This window comes from Diachasmimorpha longicaudata, chromosome 3, assembly GCF_034640455.1.
Source record: "Diachasmimorpha longicaudata isolate KC_UGA_2023 chromosome 3, iyDiaLong2, whole genome shotgun sequence".
In the NCBI taxonomy this organism is placed as follows: domain Eukaryota; kingdom Metazoa; phylum Arthropoda; class Insecta; order Hymenoptera; family Braconidae; genus Diachasmimorpha; species Diachasmimorpha longicaudata.
Window position 1 is genome coordinate 7,800,266 of NC_087227.1, and position 18,914 is coordinate 7,819,179.

At 43.6% G+C, this 18,914-nt stretch overlaps 1 protein-coding gene across 5 annotated transcripts in view; it reads left to right on the forward strand.

Annotated features, from left to right (window-relative positions):
• LOC135160290 (uncharacterized) overlaps nucleotides 1–18,914 on the forward strand; it is a 179,503-nt gene that overhangs the window by 138,661 nt on the left and 21,928 nt on the right. Inside the window, exon 7 of one of the 5 annotated variants that reach the window (XM_064116690.1) lies at nucleotides 8,243–8,364. The exons of the other annotated variants lie outside the window; for them this stretch is intronic. Within the exon in view, the coding sequence (XP_063972760.1) occupies nucleotides 8,243–8,318 (76 nt within the window). The 3' untranslated portion in view covers nucleotides 8,319–8,364. The remainder of the gene's footprint in view (nucleotides 1–8,242; nucleotides 8,365–18,914) is intronic. 5 annotated transcript variants of the gene reach the window in all.

Genomic DNA, 18,914 nt, shown 5'->3' on the forward strand with positions numbered 1-18,914 from the left:
GCGATTTAAAAATTGTAAAAAATGTCTCTCACTTTTCACGAAGTGCTAGGAATAATTTAAAATTTCAGAACTTTCAGAAATTTCAAAAAATAATATTAAATGTACATTGAAAAAGCGCACCCCCGTCAAATGCATGATACAATTCACCCGACCATTACCAGGGCTGAGTCTATGTTTATTCGAATCGATTTCCCGGATTGTCCAATACTCAATTTAATACAGCAAGGAGGAATGAATATAACACCCTCCTTCCTTCTCTCCTTCCGGTTCAATATAATACCCAGTAATTCTCTGCGCGGAAGGAAGGGCACAACAGTCGTACAACGGAGAGAGGAGAAAGGGGAGTAAAAACGATTCTATAGATGTCGTTGGTTACGCAGACACGGCAAGAAGGGTATAATCCCCCCCTCTCGAACGTATACCTATACACAGACGACATTTCTCCTTGAGCCCCTAAAATAACGACGAATACGTTTTGACAATTTCATTCCCGATTATTTCGACGCGGACGTTGCGGCAGCTGGTACCCATCGAATGAACCCACTGACACCTACTATTTCTGTCCCTTCATGGAGCGTAGTCCATTAGAATTGATTTATTTCATTTCAATGTATGGAATATTGTTATTTTAACGAGATCCGGCGTTTTCAGGGTGATGTGGTCGTTGGTTCTTACGAATAGGAAGAGAAAAGCGCGACTCTCTCAGAAGATGGAACGTCTTCATCAATAAATTAAATTACTAAACGTTCATTACGGCACGAAATTATGACGTGAAAAATGTTGGATTTCGGGGTTTTCCGAGCTACAAAATTCACTCTTCCACCTTTTATTTTTTCGAATATAGAAAAATATTTATTTATTTAGTTTTATGAGGCCCTCCTCCAGAGAATAATAAGAGGGACGTCCCCATGGAGATTATCTGCTGTAGTTTATTTTCTAAAATATAACTGGTGGTGAGAGAGGGCCACGTTAAGTGAAAACCCTGGGCCTTATTGGGAATAGTTCATTCGTAGGACCCATTCATACTGTACCTCTTGAGGGAGGATAGTTATCGCTAGTATTTTAATAATTTTAAAGGGTTGAAATTACGTGCGGTGTTTATTTTCCCTACCCTAAAATCCAATGAAGGATTATTTGTTTTTTCTGAGTGGTCTGATCAATAATTTGATGGAGAATTATCTACTCACAGCGATAGGAATATCAGAATATTGAAAACAGCTTGAGGACTGATTCATGTAATTTCGAGGACGAACTATTCTGTTATTATAATCCATCACTTGAAAATACAAACTGAGTGAGATGTGGATACATTTGACAATGAGTATAATCTAGTATGAACGAGGGCATTAATGCGTAGGGGGGTATATACATCTGGTGTCGAGTGAACTCTCATATTATAATGTAAATGCTCAGGTTATTGCCAGACGAGAATGGGACAAGTGCGTGGACGTGTCCCTTGACGATACAAATCTGTTCCACTTGATCATCAATCGGTGGAGTCTGATGGGGGGAAAATGCACTTGAGTAGATGACAGTTGGAGAGTGATTGAGATTCTCACATTAGGAATGAGAATTTTTTCATTACGTGGAGTTGCTTTTAATGGCCACCACACGGAGACAAGAATTCTTGAACAATTACGTGCCGGTTCCGTAATCTACCGGTCGAAACAATATCAGTTCATCGTGTTTGAAAAAATATACGCGAAATACATTTTTCCCTGTTGCCATTCTAATACGGGACATGTTCAACGCGTCAAAAGCCCTTCAGGGCACATGCTGACCCTCGTTGTTAATATTTAGGGTAGTCAACACCCCAAGTATACGGTACTCTCTAACACGTTAACCTGTTTCACTTCTGTCCGGGGGTGGGCATTCCGAGCCCCGATCCCCCTAGCAAAAATTTCACTCCTGCACATTATGATTAATGGATCGCAGTCGTATTAGCACCCACTTGGTCCTTCACCCTCTGGACTCCCGTAGTTTTAACATTCGGAATGGATTTACATTTTGAATTTGATAATCCCGAAGGGGGATTCAATTGACTCGGCAGAATTGGGTTTATTGATTAATGGTGACTTTGTTAAAAAAAATTACATAATTTACGGATGGAATAGCAATGTCATCATTCAATTGAAGAACTCTGAACCGAAAATTTGGGGAGCTAAAATTATATCAAATAGACGAGAGGCAATTACGATGAAAAAGGAATATATTCATACAATAAAATTTCATCTTAAATATTAAAAAATCATAATTACACCGAGAAATCAACGAGAATCGCGAATCTCATTCCAACCCCCCCTGAATATTCCCTTCAACTCCTTCCTACACACCCTACCTTTCCAAAAACCTAACAGTGTCAACAATTCTCATTTCAAAAATATTTTTCAACCCGAGCTCCTCTTCTCAAAATAACAACTCGTCCGACTTTTCTAGACAACTTTATATTAAACTTATTAAATTTCCGACTGTCTGCCTTCCTCCAATAAAACCTCCTCCCTTCCTCCCTCTCCCCGAAAACAATAACAATAATTATGCAATAAAAATCCACCCGTTCCCGTTGGCGGGCCGAAACCTTCATTAAAATGCGCACTCCGTTTCACACGTGTGGCCCGCGGGCAACTGGGCACGAGGTGGAGATAGCAAAGGTGAGTAGATTATTATCACACTCGCTATACTTATATAAAAGCGGAAGCTTTCTCGTGCATGCCTGCATAGAGAAAACTAAAGAAATAAAAAAGTCTCCAAAGCAGTCGTGGCCGCGGAGAGGGGGAGGGTGAGGGGGGGAATTGTTGAAGAATCAAGAGAAGGAAAAAGCATATGTGGCACTGGGCGCGTGACGACTATGATCCGCCTGTCAGATTAGACATAGCATTTTGTTCACAAGAACAATCTTCAACGCTCGAGTGCTCTCTCACCCTCTCTTCTATTCCACCCCTCCTCCCCTCGTTGCCAACGAGAATTTTTTTTTTTTTTTGATTTTGGCGTTCCTCACCGGAGCTTCGTTTCGCTCAGCCACGCATTCTCATTGAATGACACACCTAATTTCATGGCAATTTGACGCACGCAAGTGTCTTGAATATATGGTCATAATTGAATTTGCAAAATCGATGAGAAATCAATTGAAATGAGAAAGTTGTACATCTCGAATGGGATAGATAATGAGACGTCTGGTTTTACAACCCCGTAAAAAATCCATTAATTTTCACTAGCCTGAAATGGCCACTTGCTTGGTTAATTTGGATCGAATTTCTTTCAATATTAACCCGAGAATAATTACCGGTGAGTTCCACCTGAGAGCCTGAAGATAAATAAAAATGTTTGAACATGGGAATCACGTTGAGCTGATCAGATTGAGAGTCCATATATAAACTTGGTGGGGGGGAGGAGGAAAAAGGGGGAGAGGAAGATAAAAAATAAGGATTGACCCACGTTACAAGTGCATAAATGCTCGAGCATTCGAGTAAATAGGGGGAGGGAGAGGATTTTTCGAGTTTCAGTTGGCGTGATCGGGCTTTACTGGCACGCAATCGCGATGCCTCTTTCCCTATCTGACCGTGGTTAACACATATAAAACGAGAGTATAGAGAGATCGTTGAATACAGAGAGAGGGGCTGATCATTGAAAAGAGACGGTACAGGCGGGGGGGGGAGGATGGGGGAGAGGAAGAGAGGACATAACAGACAGGTAGACCAAGCGAGGCGAAACGCGCGCGTCAGTCGTCTGATTGACAAGCCAGAAAGATTTGCCCAAGCGATTATTATGATCGTCCGGCCTTACTATGGGTGTAAAAGGCAATTTAAAACTACATACCGAAAATTGCTGGAGTGGGTCAGTTAAAGGTCATCGTTAATTATAGGGGGAATTGTTTGAGAAACAGAAATGGCTGAATGAAATGAAGAAGGAAAAAAAAGGAGAGCTCAAATTGTATGGAGTGAGCCCAGTGAAGTTGAAGGGAGGATATCTATCCGTTTATCGTATCAGCATCAACAGCTAGTCACGATGTTTTTAAATCGAAATGGACGTTAAAATAGGCCGACAATGTTCACAGCACGCTATTGCAAGTTGGTGGTAAATCACTGGTCCTTGAAGTTTTTCGATCAAAATTTTTTTCACCTGTGTCTTCCGACTCATGGTTAACCATTGTCTATTGAATTTGTGAATTTGGTGAAGGACTCATCAACGCTCGATAGACAAGCAACCTTCCCTGTGAGGAGTATCCGGTCGACAAACTGTACACGACTACAAAGGACTTCTATGATTGAACGCTGTCTAATGTTTGATGAGAAACTCTCAAAGGACGTGTACGCTCATCTATATCCCAATTTGCTAGCCAAAATACATAACAATTCGATTGATACTGAAACTACGTATTCACGGTAGACAACAACTAATTATAATCGGCTTAATGTTACATCCTGAAGATTGTTGAGTTGGATTACAACTGGAAAACGTTATTGCGTAGCTGTTTTGGATTGTGGGAAATGCATTTGGTTGTATTCAACATCTGCTGGTTGTGCATCGTACCATGCTAATTACCAGTTGGTGCCTTCTAACGAGGCACTGAGAGAAAATACAGTGGAATTACCGGGTTAGATTGTTAATGAAACCTCTTACTCCGGAGTGATGTTTATTTAGTAATGCATTTCACAATTTTAATACATATTTAACAGTTGGACTGAAAAATTGGGTGAATTTATCTTTGTCAGTTGGACATACCTACGCCAAAACCATTCTCCAAGTTGGTTGTGTGTGCCAGATAGTAATGCTAATGCAATGCCTCGTTATAATAATCTGCAAGGCCCCCTGAAATGTTCAACCCAGCGGGTGATGATCATACACTCGGCTTGCTACAACGCCCTCTGGCAACGGCTTCCCTGCAGGTATTTTCCACGATGCCAGCGCCACACTGGCATTGTAACGGTGCTATCTTCACCACGGGATCAACGACAATGGAGGGGGTGCAAGAGAGCCCCAACGTAAGCCGGTTATCTAAATACCGTAAATAACAACATGCTACCCCTGGACTTCAGTTGCCACTCCCCCTCACCTATCCTCTCTGCACCCCTATTGTCGAGGTATTTTCAACTCTCCCCCTACCCCCGTAGTCTCTCGCGCCAGAAATCACCCACCTCGAAAACGCTCATCCCGTTGTTATGAGATTTTTTTCGGCTAACGCCTGTTCTTTCTCCGAACGTGGGAACAATTCTAGATTATGATGTGGTGATTTGGTTTAGGTTTGCTTAGGTGTGGGTTTTCCGAAGGGTTGGGCACTCTTGCACATTTCACACACTTCCTCGATCCGTCAGAATAATGAATGTTGGTGATGATGAGAATCATGTGGGCGATTGATTACCTTAATTTGGAAAAACTGACCATTAGCTTCAGTCACTTTTAGCCAAAAGCAGACTATTCTTTGGACCGTGATTTTATTAAAGCGCCATGTATCTGTCAAAGCCGTAGAGAAATGAATATGTCGTGACAAGGAGCATTTCTCGCTCACCCTAGCATGAAAATGCCAGCCGGTAAGCCACCCCTTTCAAGATTGATTGCAGTTTTGTGATAAAAACGTTATCGAGCATCTCGTAAATAATCTTTAATCTCACATCCCTTCAGTCTGCTCCAGCTATTTTCAATCTCTCCGTCTCACTCAAATCACCTCACACCCCCCATGTCTCATCACCTTGAGCGATATGGTACATTGGTGACGATGATGTGCCAGAGGGCGTTCAGTTACGAGGGCTTATGCCTCTGAAAACGCGATATACTTGCGATGCTATCAACGGATTATTTTCTGGATAAATGGATACACGTTTATCCACACCCCCTTCTCCCTCTTCAGTTCACTCCACCCCCTGCCTCCCTGATCTATCAGCCATCTTGGGTATACAATAATGCGGCTTAGCACGTGTTGAGTGCATTACCAACGTATTGTATCATTCAGAGCTAGCAGAACAGAACACTCAATATTGTGAGAAGCGAGTAATATGGAACGAATCACACTGATACAACAGTCCCATCGTCATTTTTTTTTATTCCGGTGAACACCCCAAAAGGGCAACTGACATCTCATGCATTTAACATTCAATGAAATTCCCGTCATCCTGGGGTGAATTATCCGCCTTTCGACAGAAAAATCACCAACATTTTTTGTCAAACCCCCATTTTCTGATATCAAATCCGATAAATTCACTGGAGACGATGCTTTGGTTGCATGTCAAGTTGATGTATTAAGGTGGAGTAAAGAAAACACGTCAACCTGAATGACAGAGAAAGAAAAACCCCTCGGAAGTTATAAAACTGAAAAACCAATTGTTATTTTAAACATGCAAATTAAAGGGAACAGGCAGTTGAAAGTGTTGGTGCTGCATAAACCGAGAGAGATAAAGAAGAAAATAAAGGTCGATGCGATCGTGGAGGGATTAGAAAAAGAAATGGCCTCCCGTTGTAAATCTTCTTAGCAGCCCGCTACAGAAAACGCTGGTAACCAACCCCCTTTTTCTCCACAATTCGGACGCGGCGCGTGGGCCATGGAATACGAGAGCGATGAATTTTATTTTATAGTTTACCAAGGGGAAAAGGCAGAATCGCGTCTTACCAGTCCCCCCCACCGGTGGAAGGGAAAAACCGTTAAGGGTGGAATATGTTTCGTATCATCATAGAAGTGAGAGAGAAGTACTCCTCCAAACCAAAAGGACTATCTCCATCCTCTGTCTCTCCTCTTTTTGGCATATAACCGCTTCCCTCCTCTTTCTCCCCCTACCAATGCCGATCCGCCATTTTGAATAAATTCTCACCCTCCCCCTCGGGGGGATGGAGGAGAGTTATCTTCCAAACGTTTCGATTTCCCATTTAAAGGATCTTATATATACAGACGAGCGCAAGCGCTGAGTGTGAGGGGGGTGCGGCCGAGGCTGGCGTCTGAAAATATTAGCCAACTTTTTCTTTATTTTTTTTTCTTCCATCCTTCAACCACCCCCGCACCCGTAATATACAACGATACAGAGGCGTCAAAGTTGTGCATAAAAGGGGAGAGGAAGGCGAATAGAAAGTATTAGTTGGTGGAAGAAAGACCGCGAGTTTTTACGAGCAGCCAAGGTATTCCGGTCTCGTCCAGGCTCAGTGGTAATATCCCCCATAAGAACAGACAGTCTTGAAGCCCTAGTGGGGTGTCCAATGGGTGGTTGAATACTTAGGAAGAATGAACAAACTAGCGGACACGAGCGCATGCGTGAAATTGTTTGAAATGTCAGTACTGTATGCTCGTTTTAATTGAAACAGCGTTGGTGCTTGTGTATAGCTTCTTGGTATCACCCTTAAGAGAAGATTCTCCTGTGGATTCAACTGCTGAGGAAAGTCGGTACTTGGTCTATCCCCTCACGTGCCAAGACCCCTCAGCCGTTAAAACGACCTAGCACCCCACCTTGAGATCCTTCGCAACGCCTCGAGGATATTGTTTCAAACGAATATGCAAATCATGAGCGAGGTGTAGGGGTGGAGTTGCGAGGTGTCGTGGGTGGGTAATTTCTATTGATGCTGTTTTTCGCAGAGGAAGACGGATGTAGAGGATATTGAGTTCGTTTTGAATGTGGTATTTTATGGAGGTTGGGGTGAGTGGTGCATAGGAATGAGGACTTGATGTATCAAATTGGAAATGTTGGCGATGGGGGAAGAGCGCGGAGAATTATTTCAAGCGTTTCATGGTTCGGAAGGGTAGCTACCGATTTTTCAATGTTTTCAGATGACCTTGTGCCAGGGGAATGATGGGGGTTACTTCGTCATCTACCACTGGAAAATTGTTACGCGTTAAGAATATTCACTTGGGATAAAGGGCGGGTTTGACGATCGAATTGGTGATCCTCTCCATCATCAACAAAATCTACGACATCCCTTTCACCAAAATAATCATCATTAAGATCCCCCGCACAACCCCAACAAATCCCTAACTCCCATTTCCAAAAAAAAACTCGAAATCCGCTGAATCTCCGTAAAAATAAGTCAGATAAAAATTAATGTCCCTCACTCGTAGAAGACTCCAACCCCCGAGTGCCTCCCATTTCCAGTTAAACTAAGTGAGAGAGTGACCCGTACTTTGTTGCCCTCCTTCTGCCCCCGCCCAGCAAGAATATATTGATAGTCGGCTCAAAACTCCATTAGGGTCGGCGCAGCATTCTCTCGTAAATACGAAAATGCTATCCCATTATTTACTGGTTAATTGGATTAATGAGACTCGTTATTCCAGGAGGGCACTGCATCCTCCTAGGGGTAGGATACAGGAGGAGTATGGGATACGATGGGCCAAAGGACGTTATACGTAAAGAGGTAGCTAGAGAGAATGAGACAGAGAATTCCCAAGTGGATGGGGTAAGACCGTTGTGTGGACAAATACCACGTCCAAGTGTCGGGTGCACGTAGAACCCACAATCGTTACCGTCAACCCCCTTCTCACCCCCCCTCCCCCCATCACCCCACACCACCCCTCAAAACCTGTAAAACTTTCGTCCATTCAAATTATCCATATAAATTTGAAGTACAAAAGTGCCTATTTTTCCCAATCATCTCGTAACCATTGGCCAACACATGAAAAATCATTAATGCTATCGATCATGTCTATATATGATGTTGTAATGCCATCAGAAGAATCTCAGAAGAGCATTTAACAGGTCGTTATTTTATATGGTGATGGCATGTAGAATTCAGGGAAGTCAACTTCTTGAATGTAACTGACAGGTGCATTAAATGCAGACACAGAGTGGTATCTGTACACGTGGCAACCTGCCATATCACATAGCTTGCCAACACTCGTTTTATATCAAACCCATACCCATCGGTTATCATATAAGGTGCAATGGACGGCTGTATACGCTCCTAACCCGTTGTCATTACCTTCAACGTTAAGACATACTTAAAGTGTTTCTTCTCATTTCTTTTTTTTACTCAGCATCATATAAACTCATTTATTTTTGCTGTGTCGTACCTCCCAAGTTAACATTTATAGCTCACTGAAGTGTGCGTACGCGTGCAGAATTTTTATATCAAATGACATATTAAAAAACTCAGTGACAGAGTCGATGAGTAATCAGATGATTAATTTCAATAAATTCCAACTTGAAATGAGGGAGAAAAAAAATTCCAAGTCGTTTTGAAACAGCATTCGAGGGGACTTTCAAAACGACGATTCATTAATCAGGAGCTATTGTACGTAAAGTCAACCCGTCGAGCTACCATTATTATATTGGAATGAAATTAATGAGATACACTGAAATACACTTGAACTTGGGACATTTGCCAAATGATGGATTTTCCGTTTTTGCTTGATGAACAAAAAAAAAGTTCTACCAATATGCAGTTGGCATTGAACCCCTCCTCAACGTAGAGCAAACGCCCTGGAAAAAGGGGTACACACGTGTCGTAATAAACCCCTGCCCCCCTCTCCCCCAGATATAATGTAAGTCGTATGAAGGGGGCGCCAGTGTCCACCACAAATACTATATCCACTGTCCACAAACTGGACTCTGGTGTGTGGAAATACGGGTGGGTGGTAAAGATGGCGTCTAGAGAGAGAGAGAATAACCACCAACCACCCTGGGCTCCCCCTCCATCCGGGGGTTGCGAGACTCGGTTATGATAAGGCGATGCTTTAATGACAGCCAGTGTAACCATGGTTACGGACGTATAGGGGCTGGCCAGTTGAGCGCCGACGCCGAAGCCGCGACTCTCGCGACGCCCGGCGTCGGTCAGTCCTGGACGCTAACAGAAGAGGGGCATCGAGCGGCCATTCTAGTGGACACCCGCACTCTCACCCTTCTCCTCCCTGTACTCTCCCTCACCGGCCACCCGGTGAGAACGAATCATTTGTATTTTCATCTCTGTCTGTTGTATGTGAAAGCCACAGCCGAGGCTAGTTGCGCCAGCGCATACTCTTGGGGTTATCCTGTACATCCGCCGTCACCGTCTCATCCCTTCCCATATATTCTGTCGTTCTTCTCCCTGTCTCTTATGCCCCATACACCACCTCCACCCATCCACCCTCTCCCCCGCCATCCTTCCACCACCACCTCATACCTCCCACTTCCTTTCCATCGCACATCCACCCATTTCATCCATACCAATACATACATTGTACCGTTGTACAGTGTTTCGGTAACAATGGAACATTATCTACCTTGAAGCATACAGCGGGAATACAAACCATTGGTGAAGAAGGGGTGGTGAAGCTATCTCGAATTGACAATGTCATTTGCAAATTACAGGATGTTAAAATGTAGATGCTGGTGAATTTGGTATTAACGGTGTTGGGCTTTTGGTTACGATAATGGGGTGAATGAGAGTAATAGGGATGAATCTTGAGAATATCGAGGAAGGGGTGGTAGGTCGTCTTGACCAAAATTATTTTCCTTGAATGCGCACTGGGTGGGGGAAAAGAATACCCGTGATTAAATGATCCGTGAATTTAGGCTTGCGCTTCTTCACCTGCTGGCCAAATCGCTTGGATTGCTGAGCTGCTGAGTCGAGCATTCATGGTAGGGACGTTTGGGGATAGGTTTAAAGCGTTTTACGGAGAAAGGATGAAGATCAAAGGATGCTCTCGATGAGAGATGCCCACGCCATCTATTGGTGGGGTTTTACATAGGTCAACCGCAATAATTTGGGCGGCCCATGTACCTGATAGGTCGGATGCTATTCTAGCTGTGATTTCGGTGGATCAAGCTCTACAAATCGTAGACTTTGATGTCCGAAACACACAGCCTTTGTCATCTTCCGAATGTTAAATGTCAAGTATACCATAACGTAAAACCACGTTATTCAGAATTCGTCTGATGACATTTTCCCTCGCACAAAAAAACCAGCTGAACGCCGCCTATCATCATTTCGGAAGCGATGCTCTGATTCTATTGATCATAATGAAAAGTTTATTTAATAAGTCGTGACATATAATTGTTGAACCAATAAAAACTCTAGGTATCCCACCTGATCAGCATCCTTGCGGCCAAGTTACGAAAGATTCTGAAAAGTCATTCAGACAAAGGGAATAAATCCTTGCACCACCTACCAAAATGCTCTTAGATAAGTCCCGGGAACCCTCCAGCGCCATTAACCCCCACCAAAGACAAAATCTAATGCATCCAAACTCACAGTTTATCAACATCATCTCCGATGACAGTTTCAATTGCGAGAAAAATCAAGAACCAGACGCCACCTGGCGTTACTCCCACCTTCATTCTCTCAAATGATAATATTTACATGCAATCCCCAAGATTTTCAACGTAATCTCTTCTCTCAGCGTCCGAATCGCGCACAAACCCCAAGTATGACGATTTCTGAACACGACTAGAGCAATCCCAGGCTTGAGAGTATTCCAGAAACGGAAACACATGGGATGTTTACGGGAACGCAAACACACTGGGACCTGCATTATGGATGCAACGGAGTGGACTTCTCCCTGGGCCACGCGTTTGCCCGTATGTATAAATCCCCCTCCCCCCCAGCACACCCCCCCTCACCCTTCACCCTCCTTCCACCCTTTCAGTTGCCGCTCTCCTTTCCACACAGTGCCCCACCATGCGAGAGATAGTCGAGCTCCCCCATTCCCCTCCTGGCATTTATTTATAATCAAATTCCGTGTATATACTCGAGTTAGGATACCGACGATGCACAGGGCGAGCGCCAGGGCTTGAATTTCTATCCGATCCCCGTACGTGTGTACGCCAGGGTATGAGAGAAGAGAGAAAGAGAGAGAGGAGGAGAGATGGTATAAAAGGGGATGGGCTTCACAACTGAGGAGGATTTACTCAAGCCCTCCCAACCTGAACCCCCTCCTCCCCCTCTTCAACCCCCCGTACACCACCTTTTTGTTCCTTTTAAAACCAGGAAAACCCTTAGTCCATTCCTTTCCTACTGTGGGTGACATCCCCTACTCTCCCGCAAAATTCCACTCACTGGTCAATTTAAAAATCAATATTGACGGAACAACTGGGAGATCCTTTATTTATTGTGGATAAGGGTTGGCTGGATTTTTTCCATCTTCGGGGGATATCAATGATGAATTTTGGGTTTATCATGTGATTGAAACAGATTATTACACGAAGTTCATTAGAATATTATGATCACGTTTCCAGATCAAATTGATTTAAACAACTTGTCATCATGGTAACCATCATCGATGCCGATTTTGATGATTGGGTAATTTATATGTAACGATTCGTTATTGATGGCGCTGATGATGTTGAATCAGCACGTAATTTCGTGGTTGAGATAAATAGTTCTCCTCGAAAGTATGTTTTGCTTTACTTATGCGAACTTGATCAACCATCATGAAACACTCGATATGGGAAATGACCGTTAAATTGGATCAATTCAGGGGAACTTTTTATCTCGATTTGTTGATTTTATCTATGGAAATGTCATCGTCAACCTTTTCAGGGCTGAAAATCATGGAAAAAGAATTGGAAGACGAATCATCAAAATCAGATGACATATTCGTCCTCATGGTACATAGTTTGCCATATTGTCGAAGTACATTGAAGTTTCAGCTGTAGATTCTATTACCTCCAGAAGTTCCTTTGACTGCCACAAAGACGCCATCAATCTCAAACTGGGGAGCTGCAAGCAGTTCCAAGAATGTTACTATTTCTACAGATATTTCGCAAGTAGAATTCGGAGGAATGTCATTTTACCGCTGTACAATATATTCCTTGACAATCTTTATTCAGAGCCAAAAAAATAACAGAATCATGGAACCGTTTCCAGGATGATTTTTCGGGCGCTCTTCCTCATGTGCGAAAGTACTTTTTCCCGAAGTATTTTCCGTTATTTACAAACTTCATTTCCAATCTCTGAACGAGTGCAGATCCTTCACCATATCTTCAGTGCATATTGAAGTTTCAACTACAGCTTCTGTAGCCTCCAAAAGTTTCTAGGATTACTACAAAGACGACATCAATCTCCCCCCAGCGAGTTGAAAGCAGCTTCCAGGATATGTCTATTTCGCTAGATGTTTCTCAGTGTAAAAATCAAAAGATTGTCATGTCGTCAATAAGAGGAAAACCGAATTTTCTTTGATTGAGCTTCGGTCCCCTTGAAAAAAAAAATACTTGGATAATGGCCTCCTCGAATCTCCAAAACATCACACATTTATTTCTACCGCTTCGGTATCCTGACGTTGTGCCATGGCCTCGTCATTGGTCGGCTAAAAAAGAGAAGCAATAACCAAAAGAGAATTCCACCGAGGGTGGTGAATGAACGTTCACCATTGGTCGACCAGTCATCTCGTCTGTTACGGTCATATCATTTTTCTTGATCGTAGCGCGTGTCTTGGCATCTGGGGTCCACGGAAAATCTTCCGAGGGTTGGACCCTTCATAGCTGACTCTCGCATCTTTCTGGATACGCCTATGTGACCCCACTGTGTCCGCAATATATATATACCACGGTCATCTCTAAACACCCACCATTATTGACGATCAATCGTGAAAAAAAAAGAAAGGAGAATTTGGGGGAGAGAAATCGCCCGTCGTTTTTCTTCTGCGTGATGAGAATCCTGGATGGTCTGGATGGTCTACCCGGTTGTGGGAAAATAAGAGAATCATGGTGGAGACAAGTGGCTGGGTTATTAATATTTGCCTTAGCCGAGTAACTCCAACCCCTTTCGGAAATCATAAATATTGCCTGAATCAATTCGAGTGCTTTCGCAAGACGGAAAGGACTGGAGACTTGTAATTTCCTGTCCATCAGTGAAGACCTCTTATATTGATGGGTGTCAATGTTGATTTCATCGGGGTAGATTCACGGTGTCATCCATTCCCAGGCTGTTGTCCTATGCCAACAAGACAAACAACGATCTGAACCTGTACCAGATGAAGTATTTGAAACCATACGCTCATCATTTCCAATCTCCCTTCGTCATTATTTCCCTCTATCATTCTCCAAGACGCCAAGCCCTACCACGTCCATCGAATGCGTCAATTACCGACCATCATCGCCCACTCGGAGCTGCCCAAGATGACGTAGGTGTCCCCCAGCTCAATCAGTCATGCCACTTCAGGGAGTACATCCTTCCGATTGAAAGCCTCGCATCCGCTCGTCCCAAAATCGAGAAATGAACATTCTTCCCTCTTCACCAAAGGTCAACCCATGCTCTACATGTCTCCCAAAAAATGACAATCAAGTGAACCTTGCTCTCGCATGCAACACCGTCAACATTCTCCAACAATTGGAATATCTGTCAGCATCAAAGCACTCGTTCCACTACATCCATTTCAAAACTATCGTACACCAGTGTCAAAAGAACACTTCAAAAAAAAAAATCCTAAAAGCAGGATGAAGCGAGTGAGTTAGAATTTACTGTTAAAACCCAATATGTCCATCTTCGGGTTATACGAGTGAGAGTGTAGGAGGGAAAACGAAACATAGACTGGGCCGAACGCTCTCGGCCGCCGCGCAAACAGATCAATGCTCTGCGTTCCAATATAAACAGTATTATTGAAACAAAGCGGCCGGGATGGTGAAGAGAGTGTGGTGTGTGTTGGCGGGTGAGGAGGAGGAAGGGTGGAAGGGGTGGATGCGGGGGTGCGCAACGGCATTGCAAGGGGGGAGGGTGGAGCGGGAGGAAGGGAGGTGTGTGAAGGAGAGAAAATGATCTGGGTAAGGGAGGGACAGTGATGAGGAGTGAGGACGAGGAGCCAGAGGGGGTTGTGATGTTTTTGCCGTTTCGCTTTGGACGCGCGAGGGGCAATGAACGAGGGGAGAAGAGTTATGTTGCCGCGATATTGTGCTCTGCGCGTTACGATCCCTATCCATAGGGTTTTCGGGCGCGGGTTAGAGCTGCTGGAGGGCGAGGGGTGGATGGGGTGGCATCACAGAAATACAAGAAAGAGATGGATACTGATAGTGTGTATTTTCTCAGCGTTTCTAGGTTCCAGTGGTGGATATTGCGGAGTCATAATTTCGGATGTTCTTAATCAGTTTTTCATTCAAACTCAAATAAAAAGTGATAGACGGATAATAAGTCACTCGATAACCATAATTTTGGAAAAATGACGATATCCTTGAGCCAACTAAATATTTTTAAAACAATATTTTTTCTTTTTTGTGAATGAGAATCGACGTTGTGCAGCAGGACAGGGCCACCATCGAATGGTTCTCATATCTTCTGGTGAATTTAGGGTTCAAATGGGTTCTACAGTACTCCGAATGGATTTAGGGGTATCTAATGCATTAGGTAATGTATTAGATATCTATCGATCTAATTTAATCCCATCTAATGTCTTACATGGATATCCCCAGTGTTACATATCCATCGTCGTCGCGCCGGACGCAGTCAGCGCGGTGTGAAATTAGCGCAGATGTCGCAGTGACGAGTAACACATCCCATTCTACCCATATCCATTCACATAGGCAGTCAGTTTCCTCTGTTCATTTTCCACAAGATTGGACGGCTCTCGGTGCTGCATTCAGCTGAAAAATTTTCTGATCACTCGGTTCTTCGCCGAGCCTATCTACCCATCTGACCCAATTAATTCTCGATTTTATGGAAGTTGAGGAGGGGGAGATTGAGAGGGTGTATTCATTCCGAGAAAAGTATTTTTTAACGTCTCATCCAGCTGCGGTGGCAAGCGAGGCTCGGGTAATAGGCAGTCAAAGGACCCTAGAGATTGACCCTATATTCACTTCAACACTTAACCATTTTTATCTCAACGGACATTGGTGATGAAATTGAATGAATTCTCTATTCTCTCTTCTTGCATTTCAAGAAAAACCTATTGTCATTCGCAAAAATGTGCTGACGCTTTTGCAAAATTTATGTGAGGACACTGGACAACATATGCATTGATGTCTCTGCTAAATCTAACCAACCCCTTATCACATGATCTCTAGAGGAGACCCTCCGAATGTCCTCTACAAAAATTCAGCTCATCAAATATTCTCACCCCCGAGAATTTCACGCTTCCAACGACCCCTCTAAAAAATCCTACTTCGCGATCATGGAAGACCCAAAACAGTCTTCTATTTTTCCGTGCGCACTGATCCACATCCCTTACCAATTCCCTCTGCCCGATCTCCACACCACAATCTTCCTCCAACTATTCTGTATGGCACTAACGAACCGGACGGGATAATTCGTTCGATTCTCATTTGTTAGATATAGAAAACGACTTTTGTATGTGATAGGTGGATAGCTGAGGGGGTGTATTTGATAGAGGAAAGACGTACGCCTCCGGGGAAATCGAAATTGTATCCGCGAACGTGAGATTTTTCATTACAAGCCGACGAACCCGGCTGCTCTACCTCTGCCCACACCCCCTCACTGCCCCTCCTCACCAAACCCGCGACCACCCCCTTCGCTGTAGTCCCTTCTTGCCAACCTATATCCTTGGCCCACGCCAGAGCCCAACTTCTTCGAGGCTCCCCCTTCCTCCTCCCTTCCGATAAAGGATTAATAGAAGTTATAAAGTAGAACCTGAGGAGGTGGAGGAACATTACGTGACCTGACTCCGATCGGGTCTTTTCCACTGGCAATATCCAGTGAGGATAGAAAGAGGGGTGAGGGTGAGGAGGAGGAAGAGGTGGCCAGGGGGAGGGAGGGGGGGCGATATTGCCGGTTTCCAGTCGTTTCTCATCCACTCCCACGGCTCATGCGCGGCCCATCTGACCAATCGAACTCCACCAACACGACGCGAGGTCCATCTCTTCTCCGTTGCTGACCGACACCACTATAATCCCCCCCCCCCCCTGTCCCCTCTCATCCCACCAATATTTTCATGTTATTTTTTTTTCCCTGGGAATTTTCACGTTTTTCAAATGTCCTCAGATTCTCGTGTCTTCTTTTCGTTGTTACCATTCAACATGACAAATAAACTCATTCTTTCTGAATAAACCATTTTAAATCAAAGATGGCGGATATTTCTAATGAATAGAGAAAAAGGTTTTGAAGAGGAAAATCGTATTGCGTCAGATTTTAGTCGAGTTTGTCTGATAAAGAAAATAGAATTGAATATCTCTTTTGGTGGAGTCAAACTTACGGTTCTCATGGGTCATATGACCTGTTGCAATTAGAATAATTATAATCAGTTGATTAATACATTAACGAGAAATATGTATGGGGAATACGTAATTGTTTGTACATTATGTATGGTCACAGTGATTTTTAATTGTTCTGGGAAATTTTCTTTGTTCTTAAAATAAATTCTCCCACTCAAAAAATGCATAACAATCTTCCATCTTTGAGAAGAAGTGGATGCAGGTCGCGTTGTCCATAGTACCTCTGACGTTCCTGACAAGAATTGCCGAGTGGAATGTCTAATCAGTCGGTAGATTGCATTAGTAAGGCTAATTAGCCGAGCACAATGCTCTGATAATATTAAAGTGCCCCCACGACGTGTAAGCGCGGTGTAAAAGTTAGAAACGGGCGGTGAGGGTTAAGGTGGGGGAGAGGGAGGGAAGGGAGGTAGAATAGAGAGGTGGTAAAGAGTTTTGCTGATAGAGAAGGGCCAAAACTTGCTCTCGCTCACCTCTTGTCGGTTTTTCCAACCTTTCTCCCTTTGCACATCGGTTTGAATCGCTCGCGCGAGTTCCTAGTCGGTTTATTCATGTCGCACTCGCAGTCATGCTCGTCGACGCGCTCGACTAAACAGTGTACCGACGTCGTATACTGCCATCACCCAATGCCCCCCCTGATGCCACCCCTACCATCCCCCTGGCCCCCTGACCCCCTCCTGAACAGCTGAACTCGTTTTCACGTGAGAAACGGGAGGAGAGTTAAGGGAGTTTGAGGGACTCGGTAATTATTGGATTATCTCGGGAATGAGTCGGTCTAGGGGAAAATGTCAAGAGAGATTTTTTGGGCGTTAGAGAATTCTGGAGAGAAAATGTTTCTACACATATTCTCGTAAAACTGCCGGTTGTGGAGAATTTCGCTGTTGTGGTGAGAGGGAAATTTCTCAGGGAGAAGGAGAAGGATCAACTGTCATGTTTTGATTCAGATGTAATTTTTTTATGTAAATGTTTATTGTCAACGCAACTGGTGAGTTTGACGTTAAATGTGAGTTTTTATTTCGTAGTTCAGCCTTCAATTTTTGGTTGACATATCTGATCATGGAATTATTCAAAAGTGAATAGTCGGACATTTAATGCGAACGTTTTCACTTCTCAAGAGATTTCAAAGTTTGAAAAAAATTTTACTTCCCGAAGATTTTATTTTATCAGTGGAAAAGGGAAAATCAGTCATCACCATCTTGATAAAAATGACAAAAACCATCTGAACAAGTCAAAACAACCCCTCCCCACGTCTCACACAGGGGTGAGAATCTTCCCCACTATCCCACCAGCACCAATTTATCTATATTATACCCTCAGTTGCTTCCAATGTGTATTTTGACAGGGACAGGATTATTAAATGCCCTGGATATGTGATCCCCAAGCCTTAATCTACATATCATAGGGTTACCTACGCGTGACCAGTTCACCCCCGATTACCATCGCCCCTGCCAACTCTCGCTCTCACCAATATGGTGACTAAACTGCTCGCTCTGATTCAAATAAATTATGTCTATGGACACATGAGCTCAACATCTTCCAGGCATTGTCATCGTAGAAAAAAAAATTGAGAATGGGGGCTATGCTTTCCGGTATCTTGTCGCAATGTCCTCTTAATGATCCATTCGAGCTCGACTGGGAGAGGAGCTGTACCGTAATTCTCGGCACGCTTCCTGTCACGTGGCGAGTACAACAAAAATCTCCACCATTTGACGCAGCATTTTTTTTTTGCGTCTCCTTGAATGCCAGATTACAAGGCAGTGCATCGCTAATTCTTCATAACACGTATCCACGGGGTATCTCTTTTGATCGTTAATTATACATGTCATGTGATTCCAACGGATTACGACGTGTAAGAATAAAATTTATTCAGAGGATATT